We start from the raw sequence: 21,336 nt of genomic DNA, 5'->3' as shown, positions 1-21,336 counted from the left end.
GCGGCGATGCGATGCTGAACACCAATACATCACCGGCTGGACCAAAAATCAGACCCGTCGAGTTGAAACCTTACACTTGAGGTGTTTTTCTTTCCCTTTCGCGCTCCGTGTTCGGAATTCGGTGGGTCTCGGCGCTAATGCCTTTCTTGCAGCACACTTAGCTCCACCGTCTGCAGGTGGTAAGCGCTTTTCCGTGGTGGAAGAAATCCGTCGATAAATAGTGTTTCGAGTCCATTTTTCTCCTGTATTGTATTCACCGGTCCGTAAAGATATGCTCCACAAGCACATGTGCTCGAGAGCATGGCGGTATTGTTATCGTAAAAAGCACCCCACTACTAGTCAAGCGTTCCATTATCATCGACCAGGGATGGGTTTGGAGAGGCGCAAGGTGCTGGGAATTGGGATAGATACCGAAGAGTGGCACACATACACAAACACACACCGGCACATACGATTGGAGGAAAAATACTTACTTCGAAATGTATCGCCCTTGGTGTTGTACGCCGTGTCCAAATGTAAATCCGTTATGTGCCAGAAGTAGCCTGTTGAGGAGAATGGAAAGAAATCGTCCATGAAAATATGCGAAACGAACTCTACGTTGAGATGGTCGTGGTACGGTGTGAACTGTAAATATTAAGTCAGTAAAGCAACACCGGGGTTTTTCTCCGGCGAACGTGACTTTCTCTCCTTCTTCCCTCCCTGTTTTTGTGTGCAAACTAACTAGAATCTTATTTATTCACTCTCCCAGCGGATGATAACTTTTCCTTGCCCCGATACCTGTGTCTGTTATTTATGTTTTCCCGATAGTCTGACGATCGTCCTGAGTGGTACAATCGGATAAAGGACGCTTCCGTTCTAAGGTGTGTGGGAGAGCGGGAAAAAAAAGATTGACAAAACGCTTCGGAATTTTTCCGACTGCGGAAGTATTTGTGAAGCGGCGGGGAACAGAAAAGGCAAGGTTGTAAATAAATAATCGAACATCGGAAAAACGGTGGTCCACCGGGAGCGTTGTCGATGAAAATCCTTTCGATTTTCCCAGCGGAATTCCGTGCCTTGAGCCCGAGCTCAAGGTTGTCTGAAGATGTTTTTCTTCCCGATCGGATTGGAGTGTTTGGGCGAGCGAGCAACAGTAGGAAACCCGCTTTCGCCCACGTCCTCTTTCGCCGTTCGATTCTTCCTGCGCTGGTTGCGAATAATTGGTTCCGAAAATCGATTGATAGCAACGTTCCATCGCAGCGCCATTCGATTGGCAAGGCTTCGATGCCATCATCTTTTCTGCAGCCATCACCACCGCGATGGGAATGTTGTTGGTGGAGGTAAATATGGAGTTGCAAAAGAGAAAATGCAGAACCCGAGTGAGCAAACAGGAAAATTTCCGGGAACATCAAATCCATCGATTGGAAACCACTTGGGCGAAGCAAATGGAACTTCAATACACATTTTCCATCAGGCTGCCGCTTGATGATGGGTATCCCGGTTTCATCTTGAAGAAATTCAAACCGTGTCGTATTCGAAAGAATTCCTACCTTCCATCTTCCCATTTTCCGAGCGAGGGGTTGCGAAAAAAACCATCGGGTATTGCGTTATGTTGATATGATTTCCAGATTCCAACGGGAGAATGGAATGGAAACGCTGGTGATGTAGTGAAGAATGTAAGAAAAAGGAAAAAATGTTCAACCCGTCGCTTCACAAACGGTACGGGAGGACCTACATCGACGCTCAGTAACATTTGATGCTCTTAGCAACGTAAAGGGATTTTCCTGGCCCCGCATGATTCATCCCCAGCCGCCCCGGCACCTCCCCACCCACCGGTTTTCCCACACAAGCGAGTACATTATTGATGTGGTCGTGAGCAACGAAAAGACGAAAGGTATTGTAAAGGACTCTATCGTTCATCAGCTACCACCTCCGGACGCCATTCGCTTGGCAGTGTTGGCATGCTTTGGTTGTTTGTACTTTTGTTTTCCTTTTCTCCTCTGATTTTTTTTGGGTTCCTTCCTGCCCGGTCTTTATTGGGGAGACTTACAGCACGGTTCGTGCCGTTTTCGCCCGCACCAAACTGATACGAAAAGTGCGGGTGCGAAGGTGAAATGTAAATAAAGACTATGCCTAACCAATTTGTTCATCGATTTCTTTTGCCCTTTTTTCCCCAGGGGTGTGTGCGTGTGGAAATTCAACCAACAATCGGCTTTCGACGCGCGCGCTTTTCACTCTCGCAGACAAAGCAAACAATCTCGAGGTGATTTCGTGCATTGTTGTGTTTCGCGCACTCATTCCACCACAGACTGCTATAGTTGGCAACAAGAAAATGGAACCCGCTGAGGGGCTGAATTTGTAGAAGGAGGGTATAGTGGGGGTGGGTTATTGCAATTGGAGGGAGCACACTTTGAGAATGGTTTTTTGGTTGGACACAAATGGAAGAGATCCTTGCTTTCACTGTGTCTGATACATTGTTTATGGGAGGATTTGTATGGACTTTCCTTCGTTCACAAACCCTATGCCTCACAAGGAAAGAAAAAGAGCGCCAATGTGCGCGTGTGTTCATGGTTGCGACTGATATGCCACCATAGATCAAACTGCTTATGTCGGTGGCGTGTGTGTAGCGCATCTCGAAAGCAAATGCGAATAAATCTCCACCGTCGTGCGCGAGCTCTTGATTAAAGTGTTGAACTATGAGCGAAACAAAACGCGAGGGTTTACCCAAAGCCAAATTGACACGCGACGGGCTACTATATAAGTTGTTCCTTTAAGAGAATTCCCAATTCTTCAGTAAGCCATCGCCAGCCCGTTGGTGGTTCCATCGTTGCTTACTCAACGAATTGTTGTGCGAGGAATCGGGGTACACTTTAGATCCCCGATGGTTTCTTGCTCCCTTCCATGTGTTGGAGAAGATCGACATAAATCGGTAATCGAACGCAAAAGTGAGTGTAAATTACGCAACAAGTTCAAAACTGTGCGCCCGCTTCGTGCCTGATCCCTCCAATCAGTCAGGATCAGGGTTTAAATGTGTCTTGCAGAACTTTAGCTAGTGTTCCCCAAAGGCGGATCAAGTCGAACGGTATGTCAGAGAAAAAACAAACTAAGCTCCGCTTTTTCCACCGACTGAGCTGCCCTCGTTAGTTGGGGCGAGCTTGTTATCTGAATATCTCCTACCGGTAAAGCCTTCACACAGACACACACACGCCCCATAGCGGGGGTTCAGACGCAAATGAATCCGTTTTGCAGGAACATTTCCACGGAAAAGCCGGCATTACGAAGCGAGTGGGAAAACGGCTGTCCTTCAGTGAACCTACTGCGTATCATTTCCATCCTACTTGTGTTTTATTATAATGTATATTTTTATTTTTGTTGCCGTCATCAAGAGATCAATCTGTTCAAACAACTCCCCGGGCCGGAGGCCTCGAGATGATGATGGGAAGCTTCTCTCGGCCGTTGAGCAGGTTTTTCTTTCTACCTCCTTTCCCCAGAGCGCACAATCTTCATTCAAATCAAACGAGATTGAGAGATAACGAGATGCTGAAGTACGTGAATAAATCTTGGTCGCCGTTTTTTCCCCCCGCTCGACGCCGACCAAGAGTTCATGCTTTTGTTTCCTTTTGCATACTGATTACTCACGTGGGAGGTGGAAAGCTAGACGTCGGGATGGTTTTCCGCCCCCCAAAGACACTCGCAGACGTTTTCCATTTTCATAATGAGCGCGAGTGGTAAGGCAGAAAGTAAATAACAGCAATCCACCCGTGCCACGCCGTTGTTTGATCGTCGGAAGAGCCATTTCAAACGTCGAAGCGCCGTGAACGAGCCTGTCGGGAAGTTTGGATGGAAATGCTTTGCAGCAAACTGATCTAATGATGAGATGTTGGCATCGACTTTCGGTTTTGTTTTCCCGTGCGAAACCGCGAACAATTTCACTCAAAAGTCATAGACCAACACACCCAAAAATAGAACCCGAACGTCGGAGAATTTAATTTGCTCAGGCAGCAACGACGCCTTGCTCGTACGGATCGTTCTGCTTCCGGTAGGAATCTTTGAAAGAAAAGGCCTCTCCTTCAAGCGTTGCTCTAAGTGTTTCGTTTGCTTCCATTCTTCCCGCCCCGGGAAGCACCCGGAACGGCGCGACCCTTCGACGCCAGGATATTAAACGGGGAACTTTTGCGTTTATTAATCTAATTCAATTTCTCAACCGCGTACGGTTTTGGTCCCGGCGTCTCGTCCCTCCGTTTCTCCTCCCCCGTAAATAATCCCGAGCAACAATCACTCGGATATCGCTTACACGTGCGTGGGAAGACGCGTAACGAATTTTGTTACGCGTCGCTCGGGTTTCCCCGATTTCGGCGGCCCGGGTATCTAATTGAATTGCTGGCTCCGTGGAAACGTGATCGAGGGCATGTTGAAGCCACCAAGCAAACGAGAACGAATCTGTCATGTACGCTGGTGCCGTCGGAAGTGGAGTAGAAACGCCGGATGAAGTTGTACCCGGAAGCGGCAAAACACTAGGTTGGTACACTAGAAGGGGCCCTTTGAGTCATGGTTCTCACCGGGAGTGTAGGAATTTTGGAATGAAGCAGCTGGAAGGCAGTTGTATTGGGTAGTTTATGGTGCGGGTTGGTCGTGTAGTTTATTTTCTCACGAAACCCCGCCCTTTGTTATCCAAGAGAAGCCAAGAACCTGGCCAGGGCGAGCTGCCACGGCGTCTCCCAACCCGGGGGGAGTCGAACACTATTCCATTACTTACGAACTTTGAAATTCGATTGGGATTTTCTTTCGATTTTCCATCCAGCAAGCCGAAGGTGGGGAGGAAAAGTTCAAAGTTGTTGATCCTTGCTGCCGGTGACCCCATTGTGAGGTGGAAGCCACACAAGTAACCTGCAATCGGTAGTTGTTTTCCGAACATTTTCACCTCGAATTCGGATTCCGCCAGTATCTGGGATCTGGGAGAAAATTCTCCACGGTTCAGTTTCGGTCTCGGGACTCCTATTTCCCGCACGAATACTAAAGGACCCGGTGGGATGGGACTGGAAAAGTAATCGTGTTTATGCCATTAAAACACCTGTCACGGGTTGGGATTCACATTTATTAACAAAGTTGATTAAAATACTCACGTTTCACATGCGCACCCGCCGAGTTGTCATCATCGACAAACTGACGGGGTGTGAAATGGCAGCACTCCGTCGGGGTTTTCTTGCCACAATCTCATCTCGGTGCACGGGACGAAAAGGTTTTGGCCCGCTGGGGGGAAAACATTACGCAAAAGGCGCGCAACAGTCAAGGTACTAGCAGGACGGGAGGCAGTAAAACTAATCCTCCCGCGCGGAGGAGCTTTAATTATCCTGTTTATTTCTTCACACACAGCTAAAGGGATGGCGGGAACAGCGAAAAGGATTTCTGCTCCCGGTTTTACGACCCAACTGCTTCTGTTTCGGGTCTTGTATTTCCCTTGCAAGAGCAGCTGTCAAGGATGTTTGATTCTTGCGCAGTTCGGTTGCCAAGCGACCGACGATAAGGGCCATCTTTGATCATTCCACCTTGCGTCGCCATGAATGGAACGGGTTCAGACGAAACCGTTGAAAGGCGATGGTTGCTCGCTTGAGTCTTCACCGTAAGCTTATGGCAGATTTTGATCCAACGGTTCCCTGGTGATAGCTTTCGCCAGATCAATTGAAACATTAAACTGCCATTTGCCAGTCGTACCCGTTTTTGCAATGTGGAGCTCGAGCTGGTTCAATTTTGTCGTAAATGCCTCCTCGCAGTGATACTAAAAGACACTCCGACACAAATTCCATGAATACGTCCAGCCCCCTCTAATCCTTGCTGTATACCGCAGGTGTAAGTGGGCACATTGGCATTTCGACGCCGGTGGAAAAAGCTCCACATCGACCGAACCGAAACGTCTGATGAACGCTGCTACGAAATCGCTTCTTTAATCCCGCTTCCCTTTAGTCGTAAACTGTGCGCTTGATGGTAGCACAACTAAACCCCGGGTAAGTCATTTTTAGCTGCACTCCCATAATCACTACCATCGCCCGGTGGCACCAACGTCAGCATCCTCCTCCTCCTCATCATCATCATCATCATCATCATCATCGTCGTCGTCATCGGTATCATAGTTTCGATCGTCTTCATCTCGAGCAGGAGAACATCCTTTTTTAGAAGGCGTGTGTGAGTTGGTATACGATATTCAAGGTCCTTCGGATACTTATTCTCGGTCATCGAGAGACGTAAACGTCGATGGTACGAAGGAGAAGACGCGGGCCAGCGGTGCAGTAGGGTTTGTGGAGATTGGCGCTTCAGTGTCGGTCCACGAATAACAGTGCAGCTCCTGGACCATCCCCCCAAGGCACGAAGTTGGGCACGGTTCGTGAAAGGTTAACATCTGCTGATCTGAAAATCATGTGATCCCGTCCAGAAACAGCATCAGCAGGAAGAAGAGCCCGTTAGTGTTCGCTCGGTTCGGTACCGTTTGTGCATTCGGGCTGATGCTCAACCATCACCTCGTAAACTGTGCGCCAGCTTGGTATGTCCTGTTCCCTTCCTGCCCTCCCCTTCCGTACAACCGCTGGCCGACCATGTGAAGATAAATAAAAAGGTATGTTAAAAATGGAAATTTTCATCAGCCCTTTCATCGGTATCGACGGTAACGAGCTTACCGAGGAGGGTGCAACTTTGTTATGTCGAAAAGGATTTACCCACATGCATACACACACGGTTACTTGTTCTTTTTTCTCGCCCAGAAACCTTTGCCATTTCGGCATGCTATCGGTGTTTGAGGGGTGTTTCAGGTGCATTTTCTCACTTGTGAAAACATATGCGATCATCATAAAGAAAAAGGAATGCCAAGGCAAAAGATTCAACTTCGACATATGCACCTCCGAAGCGAGAGAAGCGAACAGCGAACCATGTTCTACGATTTAGCAAACCGCTACACACCATTGGCCAGGTGGTGTTTTGCATATACACTTCTGGTTAAAAGCTTATCTGTTGGTAATTTCTAAATATCCAATTCACTTATTTTTAATCAGTCAAAATGAGCTTATAACTATTGATGATGCCTCTAATCCACTTGTTTTAACACTAACTCGCACTTGTGATAATCATTAAATCACAACCAAGGGTCATGCTGACCCCTTAAAGCTGTTGTTGTCATTTGTGGTATATTGGGAACACAAATGTTCGTGAATGGCCAATGCTTAGCCAACATTAATTGGGTTCTTCACACAACCAAGGGTCATGCAGACCCCTTGAAATGGCCAGTTTATATTTAAAATTAATTGGGCTCTTGTACAGTATTGCGTTTTCCCCTTTTCCTATCCTCTTCAATTTCTCTATAGGCGGATTCGGTAAAAAGATATCGCTTAGTAAGATTCGAAAAACACATGTTTTTAACCTTTTGCAAGCAGCGATTAACTAATTGATAGTTGTGGTGCATTTGTTTTAATTTTCCAAAAAACATTCGTCGGCTGCTCTTATCGTTTCGTGAAATTATTGAATTCTTTTAATTTGACGAGTCATATTTCTCGAGACATCGTGGCGAGACGGTCATATACAAGACAGCTACTATAAGGAGCGCACTAGCTATTTTTATTTGTTGAAGCCTATTGTTGAGTTGTCCTTGAATCATCCCAACTCTCACCTTTTTTAACTTTTTTACAAAACAGCACAATTTGATTTACATAAACTTATTGTCACTAAAGTTATTGAAAATCATTTTTGGTGCAAATGAGCCACGATGGTTTTCAGAGTGTTAACAGTTAAATCGCCTTAGACAAGTTCGCTACTGGTTCTGTTCGAAATCATTTTACTTTATCAATTTTTTCAACAATATTCCATTCCAGCACCTCTCATGCGCTACAGGTCTGATTGCTTCAATCCCTGGCTAAGAGTGTTCTGGACAACTTGAATTTAAAACGAGCACCTGGTCCATTCCAAGAGCAGACCACAAATGAGGGGAAAAATATAAGTACCTTCTCTGCATCGAATAGCTCGACATCTGTTCGCTCGTCGTAGTGATGTGTTAATTCCTGCTCGGATAATCTGATCCGCTTAGTTATGGCTGTTCGTAAAACGCTGCGCTTTCCGACGCTCGTACGTTGCTACCCAGGCCAAGTGTAGTTACACAAGTACCAGAGCTTGGAAAATCGCCCAACAGCTCCAGCAGGAACAGCAAGGCGGACACTTTTCATCCTAAATGCTGGTCGGTTGGCTTTGGCGAGAGCTTGGTTTTACAAAATAATCCTCTACCCCGGGGGGATGAAGGTTCTGGAGTTCCACTCTGTGTTGTTTCATCTTCACTCACTCATACCCCCACCCTCTCTAGTTGTCTCTCCCTCTTTCAAAAAACACGAAGGTCGAATTCCAAATTGAAGCTTGGAAAAAGTCATCTATCTGCGATAAAACCGCTCTAACCAACACCCGAAATGAAACGCTACACCAAAGGGACACTGTTTTACGCGCGGTGTATGTGTGTTTGTGTGTCGGTTCAGTAAATTATGACCTAGGCTAATTTGTCCGATAAACTTTTCCGACCGAAAATAATCTAACTGGGGAGTAATTTAACAAATTTTGGAGTCCCACCCGGTTCGGGCACGGGGCGGACTTGAACACGGTCCGTCCTACTTCAATCCAATTGCTGTAAGCAATTATTCCCATAAACCTCTCGAACGACCTAACGGAACAAATGCCACCAACCGACCCGGCGGTGTACCCGGCTCTCTCCCCGTTGTGTTACATTCCCCCAGCTGGGTTCGTTTTTCTAGAGGACGTTGTAATAGGCGAATCAGGAATAAATCACTGCAGCAATCGTTTCCTCGTTGACCTCGAATTAATGCCACAAAATTGTCTTCTCCGCCCATTTTCCGGCCTCCGAGGGTGGACGGAACTAAGGTCTCTAGCCCCGGTCGAGTGTTGCCCGAACTTCGAGCCTCCGAGTCTGGCGCAGACCGTAGTACCAGCAAATCTCTGTTGAACGTGTCGGTCAACCAGCTCAGGTCTCGTATGTTTCCGGGTCGATTTTTACTCCTCGATCCACGCGTTCCCCGCACGTGTTTTGTTCGTGAGCTCATGTAACGGTCGATTGTGTCTTTGCTTCCGGTCGGAAAAATTGGTCGGTTGGGCTACGGAAGACGACACCCCGGTGTTGCTCAGCCTCGCTCATCCGCACCAGGAGATCCTGAACGTTGAACTGCAGCCAAGAAATTTGTCAGTCACTCTTCTCATCCCTACGTCTGTGTGTGTGTGTATGTTTGTGTCATTGTCTGGTTCTTTTGTCTGCGTTGGAATAAAAAAAAAGATCTTCATACGATGCTCCACCAGTTGAGATTGAAAGGCTCGTCCTGTAGGGCCAGTCCGCTTTCTGGTACCGAGTTAAAACTGGCTGGAAAATCCACCTTACGTCGTCGGACAGGTCAGAATAGATGCTTCACTGCAGGATACCCCCTCCCCTCCCACCCAGCAAGCATGAACCCTTCTACCTTAGATTCTATTGCAGAAGACAGCACCATGCCCGCTCGTCCAGTAAACTCCGACAGCAGAACCAAACGCCGGGGGTTTCCTTTACTCCCTTCGCACATCGGGTACATTCGATCGGTTGGGAGAGAACGGGCTGGGGAAAAAAAGGCCACTAAGCCTCACATACACATGCGATTTTTCCAACGCAACCGACTCTGGTCGCCGCTTTTCACGTCCAGTAGCCGTGTGGTGAAAATTGGATTCAGCTGACTCACCGAACGCCTCGGTGAAAAGTGACTGCAGAGATTTTGTGCTGGAAAAATGTCTTCCTTTAATTCGCCTTTTTCTCTCCCCCTCCCCCTCTCCCGGCGTCCTCAAAGCAGGTTGGTGTGCCGATGGAGTTTTTCGTTTTGCTTCTTTCCTCCACGTGCACGTGTTCCATAGACCTGGTTTCAGATCCATGATCCATATGGCCATCGTATGTGTTTGTGTGTGTATGCATGAGTGTTTAATGCTATGGATTATATGTGAAAATGGGCAACTGGCCTTGGTGGGAAATGTTGGTTTCCGTTAAAGTCAGCGACCGAACCACAGTCCTACCGACCATAATAAGGACACACACACGAACACACACAGAAACACATTTTCCACAGTTTATCCCGCATTTAAACCAGCGCGGAAAAACGGGGTTTTACATGTGGCAAGCGGATGAGATAGAAACAAAAAGACAAAAAACCACCGGGAAGCCTTGTGTCAGAGGGAGAAAAGAAAATGATTCGGAAAATCAGAAAGTGTACCCGGCTTTCATGCTCAATTTAATTGCAATGACAACAGCGCAAGGGGCGATTTTCCCCGTCGGGGCAGTCGGGTATGCCTTTTTTGATTCATAATTTTTTACATGATGGTTTTCATGGTTGGACCATTCGGTGGCTTGTTGTGAATCTTGTATGATGGCGCATTGGCCAACACATTGCGACAGTTGGGCGTGTGGATGTTTTCCGCGTGGAAGGCAAATGTTGTGACACAGGAATAATCTGACAGTTTGAAGCAGTTCTTAAATTTCCTAGCATCGCGAGTCTAGTCCAAACTCGCGTTTTTCTAAAGGGAAATTGAGGCTTTATTGCGATTAAAATATTTACATGCGTAGTGATTTTCCTTAACAGGATGGCAGCTACTAAGTAAATAACGTACATCTCTTAAAGAGATGACCAAAGATTGTGTAATGGACTGGTTGTTGCTTGAAAGCCTTTGAGTTATTTTTGTTACTCAGAGAATACGCCAGTAAAACTAAGCTCTTTTAAAATAATTTGAAGACCGGATGAATTTTAAGTACAATTTTAAAAAAGCAATTCATAGTACAATAAACCAAAATGTGTATGTTGATCGTAATTCAAAAAAAAGAAGTATGCAAATTTTTAAATAAGTTTAACAATAAAATTTCAAAGGCTGACCAATATCTGGGCTTGAACACACATTGGGTAAGGGCAAGAGCTTTACATTTAAAAATGAACCTAGCTCTTGTAACCATTTTTAACAGGTTCTTGTGAAACAGATGAATTCATAATTCGACATTTGCAAATCATTCATGTCAAAAACCGGGAACAGGAAAAACAAAATCGTTAGAAGAGCCAACCAACAATACGTCTCAATCATTTCCATGGAATTCGCCCGAGACACACTCCCATAACGAACCCATGGGCATGAAAGCAACATCATTATCGTCCTCGTCGTCAACAATATCATCATTATCTCGCTGATCAGCCACGGCTTCAGCCAAGGCTCCTCGTTCGCACGTTCAATTCCCCAATTATCGAGACATCAGCGACGATGGATGGCATCGCGCGGAGTGTTTTTGCTTCGTTCCTTCTCTCCATCTATCCTTGTTTGCTCCAGTCCCTCGTTCCACTCCGTTATGAAAATTCCGTCACGATTTAGATCAACGACGATGACGCGGACGAACGCATCCTCTCGCTGACGATCGCTCTTTCGCGTCGAGCAGTTTTTATCCGCAAAGAAAAGCCGAAAGCCGTCAAGGCGGGAGATGCCGAACCGTAGCCAACAAATTACGCAATTAATAATCTTGTCTCATAAATTCCGTACTTCACTCGAGCCACCCACTTCGGGTACGACCTCGGAATCTGTGCGAAGGGAGAGCCTCATCTGCTGCCGCCTGCTCTCGGTGACTGCAGTCGGCCATTTGCAACCCACCACAGGACCTCCCGCTGGAGCAGAAGGGAAAATGCTGCAGCACGATATCGTGGCGGATCGACCTCGACAAACATCGGAATGCCAAAGGATGCCGGGGATCCATCGAGCCAATAAATAACGAGCATTTGAATAATAACGACATTAGAGAATCAAATTTGAATAAATTAAGAAACGTACATCAATCCACCCGGGTGAGGCACCCGGAAGCGTGTCGTTCCGGGGAATGCGGTAGGGCTTCCGTAGGCGTACCGGCGTAACGTGCCATGATAGATTTTTCGCTAAGGCGACGGGGGCATGGAAGAATGTCTGCTTCATTGGAACCCGCAGGTGGAGAAGGAGGAGCGATATTTCGCAGAACCAGCCTCCATTTCGAGCGCTCGGGCTCGGTTGACAATCGATGGGACACCCGAGAGAATCGTTTATTAGTTTGATCCAGTATCAAGTGACACTTAGAGGCTTATGAAGAGTGCGGCCAACGAGTGGGTCCTTAACCGGTGTGGGCTTAGTGGGTGTGCTGAAGGATCCTTTTCCCGGCCCAGCTTGTTGTCCATCGGCGGAGATCAGGAGATTGAGCTTCCGAGAAATGCCCTAGCCCGGGTAGCTCCTAAAGCCCGAAAGTATGACACACCCCAAATAGACAATTCGATTAAACAAAGATTAGACCAAACCTGGGTAAGGTTTATCTGCGGAATGTTTTACTGGCACTTGACTATTTCTTTCCCCCCCAGCAAAGGAAAATGGGGTAGGAATAGTGGAAGACAGGCAGAAGGGCCTAGGAGGTGGTAAATGAGAATTTGATGATCTTGCGATTGTCCTCCATGTGTATGCACGCCGTGACCAACCTCACTGCTCAAAGCCTAGAACGTCGGCAAAGAACCGAGCTAAGAGGTTTACCAAAAGTTTATTCCCCTTGCCAAATAAACGTATCGATCGGGGAGGATGCTTGCTGTTTGCCACTGTTTTTTTCCCTCATCTTCAAACATTCCAGGTAGGTCTGCGGGAGGACGTGTGCCCTTGCTCGTGCATGAATAATCGTATGGCTTTCGGGCTCGTTCTCGGCGACCGTATACGACCTCCCCAGGAAACAATTTCACTCGATTCAAAACAAACGAAACGTAAACGAGACCGGAAAATCATCGTTTCGCTGATTTTAGGTTTTGTTCCAACTCCAAACGATTTCCAGGCTGGAGGACGCCAGGGGAGACCTTGCTTAGTTCCTTCTCTCGGCACGCTTCCTTTTCTGTCATTCTGTGCTTTTCCTCCGAATCGGGTGGAATTTTTCTTCCTTACATAACCGTTTGTTTGTGTTTTTCACAGCCTTGTTGTTACCCACCTACCAACCCCACCGCTGCCCACCGTACGTACGCTCTCGGTACGCTCATTTTCCCTGAAAATTGCAGAGGTCGTTCGATAGGAGCAGATTGTTATTTAAATCAGTTTCCGTCTGTCACCGCCTGCCGCGTCTTTCCTATTGTGATCGGGAAGGAACGATGGGGTGGTGAACGTGGGGACGGTGCCACCCGCACGGCATTTCGAGCTCAAGGCCTTAACGGTAGGGCTGTGATTTCCATTCCGGTTGTTTGTGCTCTATACTCTATCCCCTCTTTCGGTTCGGTTTGTTTTTGGTCGATCAGTTTCCAGCGGTTCGGATCGGCATCGGCGTCAAGTGGGGGAGGAGAGGCTCCAGTGCAGATGGCTGACAAAGTGAGCTACTTTCCGGTGGTTTTCCGACTCGCAGCACAGCACATTACCGCCCACTGCCTTCGCCACATATTGCCCCCAGGAGGCGTTTTGGGTTGTTGATTGCTTCCCTGTGGTTTTGCGGATGTTTTGCAATTGCTCCTTGCGAGTGTTTATTTTTGCCGATATTGATAGGTTCAAGGCTGCTTGAAACAGTGTTTATGAAACATTTCTAGAAGGACCTCACATTAAGCATCCGTTTTCAAAGGATAGATTTATTATAGAACTTTTCCAAGAAACGTTTGGCTTTTGGTTTGTGAATGGAATTTGAACAATCTCATACTATGCAAGTCTGTTTAGTAGTGAGTAGTAGTTTAAATTTAAATAAAATTTTTCGAACAGTTGTTTGATGATTTTATGCAGACGTAACAAAATATTTGTACAAATCAATCATAATTGAAATATTACACTTGTCCATATTTACATTAATTTCACTTACTCTGCTCACTATCGTTCTATCATTTATTACCGTTATTGACAAAATCTTTAAATTGATTTGTCATTTTACGTATAAACCAGTCATTTCGCCATGGCCTGAAGCAATTTGGAGAAATATTACCTTGCACAAAGCAAAAATGCAAATACAATCAACTTGGAAGGGCAATAAAAGCGAACCAGCTGGACAAATGTCTGTCCCACAGTCATCCATACATTTTTGCATCGATGCATTTTAATAATAACTTTTGCTATCATATTTTTTCGCCACGCCGCCAAATGCTCATCGGATTCGACTTTTCCAACCACAGAAACGCAACGGTTGGAACGGGTTTGTCCGATTCTCACACGCAATAATTTAATTCGCATACCCTATGGAAAACCTTGATCCACCGAGAATCACTTTTTGATGACACCGGCACCGATTGGCCGAGGTCGTGGCAAAAGGATGAAAACGGAAGAAAAAGCTATATCCACTGTTAAATGGTTGAATCCCACGTCACCATTCGGCGATTCGCTCGGCGGGTGATGTCCGCTCGGAAACAAATACGAATTGCATTTTATTTTTCCCGTTCCCGGCGTGAGAGATAATCGTTGTTTCGTTTTTCATTAAAATGGTCCCGAAACAAATGTTCAAACTGACAACGCGGCAGAAGGCAAGGTCACAAGCCAATCCAGCTCGGGATCGGTTCGAAAAACGAAAATTAAGCAAAAAGCGCAAACCTACACAGAAACAATCTGTCCACGGGGCCAATAGCGCACGGGAACAGTTCCGTCGTCGAAAGGATTTAAAGCACTCCGAAAAATGTACAATCCCGAGCATGCAAAAACCTGAATGCGCATATCGTATCGAAAAATGGTACCGAACATAAAAGAATTGTCTTTGAAATCCCAAATGAAAATGTATGGTGTTGGCTGGCCGAAAAAGGGTAAAACAAAAAGTCGCGAATGCCTAAAAAATTGCAATCTAAAACAAAATGGAAACGCGAACCGAGTGGTTTCGAGCACCCCCCCCAGGAGGCTTCCCAGCGGCCTTTCATCGAATAACGAAATGGCAGAAAATGGATTCGTCGAGTTTATGAATTTAGCGATGCCTCGTTTTTCCCCACATGCCGCTGGCGATCTGGTGTCGTGACATCGTTCTCCGAATTTCGGAGCACGACGTTACGATGTGCCATGGGAAGCAAAACTTTCTGCAAGGACGCAAGGAGTGTTTTGCATGGCGTAGGGGCAAAACATTCGCTCTACCGGTGTGTATTGCTGATGGCGTCGGCTTAGGCGAGTACTATTTTTTTGATTTTATTTTCATACTCTACCCGTGTTTGTCGCCTTATTCCGGCTCAGTTGGTGGTGCTAGCAATTTTTGGCAAAGTTGGAAAGATTTAACGAATAGAACCGTGTCATATGAAACTGTGACTCGGTCGATGTCTCTAATGCAAATTCAACGAAATACGACTCACATTTTTGCTCATCCCCAAAAATGTAGATTGGACGTTGTACTCTCCCTTAATGGTTGATCATAATTTAATTGACGAGAAACCTTGTCTTGTACCAAAATAAGTTCCAATATCAATTCTTATACATCAAATGAGCACAAAAAAAATAATCGACACTTACGCAGACCTACGGAATAAAACTCATTTCTAACGCACGCATGAATGATGAGCGTCTGACTGATTGGCGAGCTGTCAAAGCGTGTGCTGCGGCTTATTTCTTTGGTCTATCACAAATGGTGCATGATATGTCACTGGCTGATGGGTGACAGTTGCTTTGACGAATTGATGGAAAGAACGAGACGGCGTGGGGGCAGAAAAGATCAGTCGGTTTGATTTGGGATGTCAATCAGCTGCGAAAGGCTTGGTTGTACATTGGGGCATCGGTTTACCTAAACGGTTACTACTTAAGCTCGATAAAATGGAAAATATTGACGCTGTAAGTTCAAAAAGGAAGTATCTGCTTTTTTCTTATCAACCATATTGCGCATTAAATCAACCCATACCGAAAATACAAACCTTCTAGTTCGATAAATTTTGTTAGCAAATCATGGTGTCTGATTTCTTTCTTGTACGGCCCCAAATATCTAACCTTATTTATTCTTATTTCCAACATTATTTTGACGATTGTTTGATTATCTTAGAATCGTTCCCCTTTTAATCATACTTGGCATCGCTATGATCCCCACAATTAAAATTCATCTCACCTGCCGGCATAAAAGTAAATACCAACGACCTACTGATTTTCAATAAACGGTCCAATCAAAGAACCGCTGATCAAGCAGTGTTGTCGTCTGGGGACACACTCCCGAGGACTCGGTCACGAACGTACGGAACTAAGGCAGGACCGCTACGACCCTCACGCAACCACCGGCAGCCACACACACAAAACCATATATACAAACATACCCACGCGCTACTACGTCGGCCATTGAATGGTAATGATTTCTGTGCACGTACGAACATAATCATTTATCGAAAATTACCGTAAAATTTCATACACAAACGAGCAGACCAATTGGGTGCTACAAGCGAGCGAACAGGAAACACAACAACCGAAGTGGCGAAGAAGGTGAAGCAAGCAAAAAACAACCAACCGGGAGAGTATAATTGTGTGGAAAACGAGGCTGAGGCAGTGAGAAAATGCCCGTCGTCATCACATCGTTGAGATAAACACCCTCGACGCTCGGTGGTTCGATTTTTCTTCGCCCCCCCACCTCGTTGGCTTGGGGTGGGGAAAACGCGACGCACACGATTTCCATTGCCAATCGAAACGGCTCAACAGCCTATCGATCGATCCAAGTTCCTGTTCAGTAGCGTCCTTCCGTCGCCCGGAGGTGTGGAGAACTTTTTCTCCGGGAAACCGGACGCCGTGGAAACGGGGAACCGCGAGGGTCGCAACACGGCAAATGGAACGGAAAAGCACAACCGGGTGACCGTTGTTTTCAATGAAGTAGATAGTTGAATGGAAATGCCATCCCTATTCGAGGTTGTTTCAGCGGAACGGAAGCTTTGTCATGGGAAAATGGAAAACAAAAATTAAAAGGAAGCTACTTTGTCCTCAATTACATCAGCTGAGGGTCAAACTTCCTTTGACATTCCGTGTTTTGTTATCTTCTTTTATGCTACATTTTTCTGACAATATAGTTTTCTTTCCCTTCGTTTTCTCTTTCAGAGTTCTTATTTGTGATCGCCAAAGAACAGAACAGACTAGAATTGTGTAACTCAGATTCTTTGCGTTTCAGAGATTCATGAATCTATCAATGAGAGATTCATGAGTCCCAAAGATGCATCAACTAATGAAAACTGATAAGCAAAACTTGGATAAAAGGACCCCTTTTTATGTAGCATGATTCACGCCAATAAAATAATCATGGAGATTCGTAAAAAATCATGAAGATTTATTAAAGTTTCGAAAGATTAATTAACGTTTGTATATTCGAATCCCCAAAGATTCATGAATCCATCTGAATGAATCTTAGGTGAAAGATTCATAAGGCACAACACTAGAACAGACCAATCCGAGTGGCAAATTATGATTTTCCTGAACACCCACATTCTGTACGTTACGTCTCAAAAAACATAATAAACGAAACCGCAATAATAACGCAAAACAGACGGAATGCCTTTTAATTCTCCCACACCCCGCGGGAAAAACGTTGTACAAACGACAATTGTGAAATAGTTATGCGACGCATACAATTAATTTCCGCTCGGCATAAATACTGGAAGCGGATCCAGCGCAATCCGTCCACCGCTCACTGAGCACGTTCGGCTTCGATTCGATTCACGTATTTCCCCTACTCCTCACACGACACACGGTCGTTTTTCCTTCATCCCAGTCGCACACCGGAACCCATTCGGCTTGCCAAGGGAAATTGGTAGCCACGCGTAGGAAAGAAGGGAAAAAGAAAATGCAGCATCGAACGGTTCCCCGAGGTTAGCGAGTTTGCGGAGAGGATAATGCGGGAAAATGTCAACACAAACATTGGAGTTGAAAGGAGGATGCAAGAAGAAGGGGAGGAAAGGAAGAAGAAGAGAAAAAAACGCAGCGGCACATAAACGTCCAGGCTAATGGTACCGAACCACGCACGCAAGACGATGGAGACGATGGAGGTGTGTGGCGAGGGCTGACATGCACCGGGAAAAGTGCCTTCCCCGCCCCAACTTGGAGCGTAACAACATAACGGAAAGCGGCAGCGAAAGGATCAGGAAATTGCCGGAAAGTTTTTCAGTTTAATATTTATGAAGCAGAATTAGACCAGCAGCGACCGCAACGAGCGCGGGCTCTCGCGTTGTTCATCTGCAATATGGATGAGAAAACATCATCCTCGTGCACTGGTGAACATGACAGTTCACTGAACGACGCGAAGGCGATCAGCCCGGGCCGCCACCGTCGTCATCATCACCATCACCGTGTAGTATGTGCTTGTGTGTGTGTGTGCGTGTGAATGGGGGAATATGATTCTGCAGTACTTCCCACGGCTAACCATCACCGGAGGCTGCAGATGGCTTTGGTCTCACGGGACCAAATCAAAAAGCCACCAAGATCGGATCGCCGAATCGCATCACCGTCGCGGGGAAAAACTCGCACACATCAGCTTCCACCGTTCGGCTCGGAACGGCAGCAGCATGCCCATCAATGATTTATGTCAATCGATTGTTCCTCCGCAAAACCCGACCAGCTCCACGGAGCATTATCGAACCAGTCTTGTGTTGTTATTTTTCGTCGGAAACTGTAATGAAACTCGATGCAAAACGAAGCGACCGCGGTGCCACCCGCCGGGGACGGGGGGGTTTTCACTTAACAAATGCAATTTTAATGAGCATCAAGCTCAGCAGCTCGTCATGCTAAATCCATGGCTGTCTGCTGCTCGGACGCACGGGTTCCTCTGGTGCCACGGGCCCACGTTTCGTTTTCGAGGCAGCTTATGCGTCATTTGCCAAGGGCTTTTCTTGCGTTCATGCTTTACAATTCCACTCACTTTCGTTTACCGGCATCAAAGAGTAGCAGGGGATGCTTTGAATATTTTCTATCGAACCGGGATATTGTTCCTTGGTCAATGTTAATTCGGAATACTAATGAGCTGGGCGTGATTTGCTTGCCGAGCTACATTAATAATCATCAATGGTTTGATGATGTTGGTGAGTTGCTCTACTGTTTCTATCTACTCACATACCATGAGATTTCAATGATATACGGTGTGCATGAGCAAACGATGCAAGGAAAATGCATTTTATTCTGGTTTATTGAGGGTTATACAGAATCAACCACGAATGATTGTTTTCTTTAATGAAAGCTATTAATGTATTCAATTAGGGAAAATAAACATTGTCATATATCATTTTGTTCAATTTGTCGAGTGTAGGACAGTATCGACAGACAATTTTACAAACAGAATAATCGTGTGGTCGTTTAAAAAACCCATTCTCATTGATTTCAATATTCGACATCTAATGAAACTGACAATGAGGTTTTACATTCCCACCAAATTTAGTTACATATAATGAGATAGTAATTGTTTTATATGCGTGTTTGTTCCGTTTTAATTATTATTAATACGTATATAAAAGAACATCAGATACCCTAAAACAATGTACATCGGGTTGATCTCCAATCTTCATTGAAAAGTTCAATCTCCATCGACGTCAACCAGACTTCTCGGCCAGTGTTTCCGATGATGATGTAGAGTTAAAACTGTTTTACGATTGAGAGGGTAAATTTGGACAAAAGCATTTTGTTTATAATATGATCTAATTAGCATGTTTAGCCCTTTTGTTTTTGTTTGTCAGACCTGTACGAGAGGACTGACTATCCACGTACAACAGGGAAACAAGTTTCGTAAGCCCTTAACGGGCAGGCATGACCAAGAGGTCGTTACGCAAAGAAGAAGAAGAAGAAGCCCTTTTTGTTTAATATTATGTAACAATCCGCTATTATTTTTTTGTATCGTATTTATAAAGCGACATGAAGTCAACCACAATGGTTCAATGACAAAAACGAACGTCATTGTCATGCATACATTGCGGCTCGTTTTTCTATGTTGTAGCACAAGGGATGTTCAATAACTTTGAATTTACATACAATTTTGTCTTGTTGCATGAGTCTAAAATTATTTCCTTTTCTCGTTTTTATTTTACCTTATTTCCATAGCATGTTGTAAATCATGTTGCAATGAACATTAAGTCATCTTTAAATTCGATGGAATCATTACTCAAATTAAGACGGCGGCATACAGTTTTACAATTTAATTCTTCTCGTTTTTATCTTTGTTGTAAAAATATCACTTAATTTGCAAAGTTACAGAGAAAACGACAACATTTGTGATATTGTGTATTGAATACTGGGAATTAATAAGAGATTTTTCAGGCTTCAGCCTTTCTACGAATGTTCATTTTATCATTCTATATGACTCTATGACTTTTCCTACGAACTTTTGTGTCTACTTTGGCTACAATTGGCACATTAAATGCACAAAATATCAACATCAAAATTATTTGAAGATACGGTTAAAGGGAAACCATGTAGCGAACATAGCAATTCCGCTACAACCAGTTCATTTCTTTAATTTGAGTTTTGGCATTGTACTACAAATCGTTGTGATATTTTATTGTTGTAGAGATTTATTCACCGACCGAATTAATTGTTATGTGTTAAGCGATACACTTAGTATACGCAATCGTATGAAACACTCACCTACACGTGCGTCGGTTAGCTTAACACAGCATGCTGCGACCAGGAAGCAAACCCATGTTAACGCTATGCCCGGGAAGACCTTCAATAGCCTATTGAGGTCCATTGTAAGTGTCCCAGGATATCCATTATGTTTCATGTAATCAACATTGAAACGATGCAGATCTTTCCGCTGACCGCATCCGACGCACTGACGTGAGTAGCTGTTCCGCTTCCGGTGGGCACTATCTACTGCTATGCTGCTATGCTACGGCACTACAATGCTGCTTCTTGGACAGTACAAATGTTGTTCAGATGCACCGTGTTACAGCACTGGATTTCAAAGCTAGTTTTCTGCTCACCGATTCACACCGAACTTATTTTCCTTCCGAGGCGACGCCTAAGGCGATCGACGAAACTTTCCGATCGGGTATATTTTCCCGGATTGTATCAATAATAAATATCGGGAAACTTCTACAACGCAACAATTTAAACGCCCTATGTCCTTCCCTTCCCACTTGAAGCACACAAGCACGTACACACAAGTAAATCACAAACACTGGCTGCTTAGCTTCGCTCCGGGTGGTGCCGATGAGGTTCTGACTCGGAAAACTTTGCTCCACTCCACCGCCCCTGTTCTTGCTCACTCACTGTTTCTTCACGCACGAGCTGGCCGCTAGACGGGCTTTTCTTTTGATCCGCTGCTTCCAGCTGCACGATAACAATGGACGAAAGAAAATAAATGAAATTACTTGCACGTGGCGATTTCACTTTCAATCACTTTTGAGCAGCTTTGATTGGCTGCGTGCGGCGACGAGTCGTGGATGGAGTTTTGTTTGTTGTTGA

At 45.3% G+C, this 21,336-nt stretch overlaps 1 protein-coding gene across 1 annotated transcript in view; it reads right to left on the bottom strand.

Moving 5' to 3' along the window:
- LOC131264742 (acid sphingomyelinase-like phosphodiesterase 3a) overlaps positions 1-20,650 on the bottom strand; it is a 55,175-nt gene extending 34,525 nt beyond the window's left edge. Inside the window, exons 1-2 of the mRNA XM_058267012.1 lie at positions 20,515-20,650; positions 474-542 (exon numbers count right to left, since the gene is read on the bottom strand). Coding sequence (XP_058122995.1) covers positions 474-542; positions 20,515-20,650 — 205 coding nt within the window. The remainder of the gene's footprint in view (positions 1-473; positions 543-20,514) is intronic.
- Between the last annotated feature and the right edge of the window lie 686 nt (positions 20,651-21,336).

Source organism: Anopheles coustani, chromosome 2, assembly GCF_943734705.1.
Source record: "Anopheles coustani chromosome 2, idAnoCousDA_361_x.2, whole genome shotgun sequence".
Lineage (NCBI taxonomy): Eukaryota > Metazoa > Arthropoda > Insecta > Diptera > Culicidae > Anopheles > Anopheles coustani.
Note: the sequence above shows the minus strand (reverse complement) of the source record. Positions and strands in the feature narration are given on the sequence as shown.